Below are 687 nucleotides of genomic sequence, written 5' to 3'. Positions count from 1 at the left end.
ATTTCTCTGTATTCAGCCCAGGATACGGTTGGCTTTCTGGGCTGCCAGCGCACACTGCCTGTTCATGTCCAGCTTTTCATCCAGCAGTACCCCCAAGCCCTTCTCCTCAAGGATTCTCAAGGATCCTGGGAGCAGGGCCCAGCTGGGCACAGGCGAAATGTCGGGGCTGCTCCACACCACGCTGAGCGGGCTCAACAGCGACTCATACTGCGAGATCAGTCAGTACCGTGACCAGCACTTTTGGAGTAGCAGGCAGCTGCAGGAGAAATCGCTGAAAATTTCCTCAACACTGTATGTTGGCAACCTGTCCTTCTACACCACTAAGGAGCAGACCCAAGAGCTTTTCTCCAAGTGTGGAGATGTCAAGAGGATTGTCATGGGGCTGGAGAAGATCAAGAAAACCCCCTTTGGCTTCTGCTTTGTCAAAAACTACACAAGAGCAGACGCTGAACACGCAATGAGATTTATCAATGGCACACGAATGGATGACCGCATCATTCGAACTAACTGGCATACAGGGTTTAAGGAGGGAGACAGTATGGAAGAGGAAACACTGGGGGACAGGTGCGAGATGAGTACCGGACAGACTATGATGTGGGAAGAGGTGGCTTTGGCGCTATTTTTTTTTTTTAGATGAGATATCGAGAAGTTGTTCTTCCCGTAGAGGGTGGTGGGGAACTGAAAAAG

The 687-nt window shown here is 50.7% G+C and overlaps 1 protein-coding gene across 1 annotated transcript; it reads left to right on the top strand.

The window, feature by feature from the left end:
• The first annotated feature begins 124 nt into the window (after window positions 1–124).
• On the top strand, window positions 125–633 carry LOC104516003 (nuclear cap-binding protein subunit 2-like). The gene is given in 2 exon segments (XM_010160190.1): window positions 125–524; window positions 527–633. Coding segments are annotated over 2 exon segments (474 nt in total). The 5' UTR covers window positions 125–157.
• The last annotated feature ends 54 nt before the right edge of the window (window positions 634–687 follow it).

Source organism: Eurypyga helias, unplaced genomic scaffold, assembly GCF_000690775.1.
Source record: "Eurypyga helias isolate BGI_N326 unplaced genomic scaffold, ASM69077v1 scaffold9501, whole genome shotgun sequence".
NCBI lineage: Eukaryota > Metazoa > Chordata > Aves > Eurypygiformes > Eurypygidae > Eurypyga > Eurypyga helias.
The sequence above is the reverse complement of the archived record's forward strand: the minus strand, read 5'-3'. Positions and strand labels throughout refer to the sequence as shown.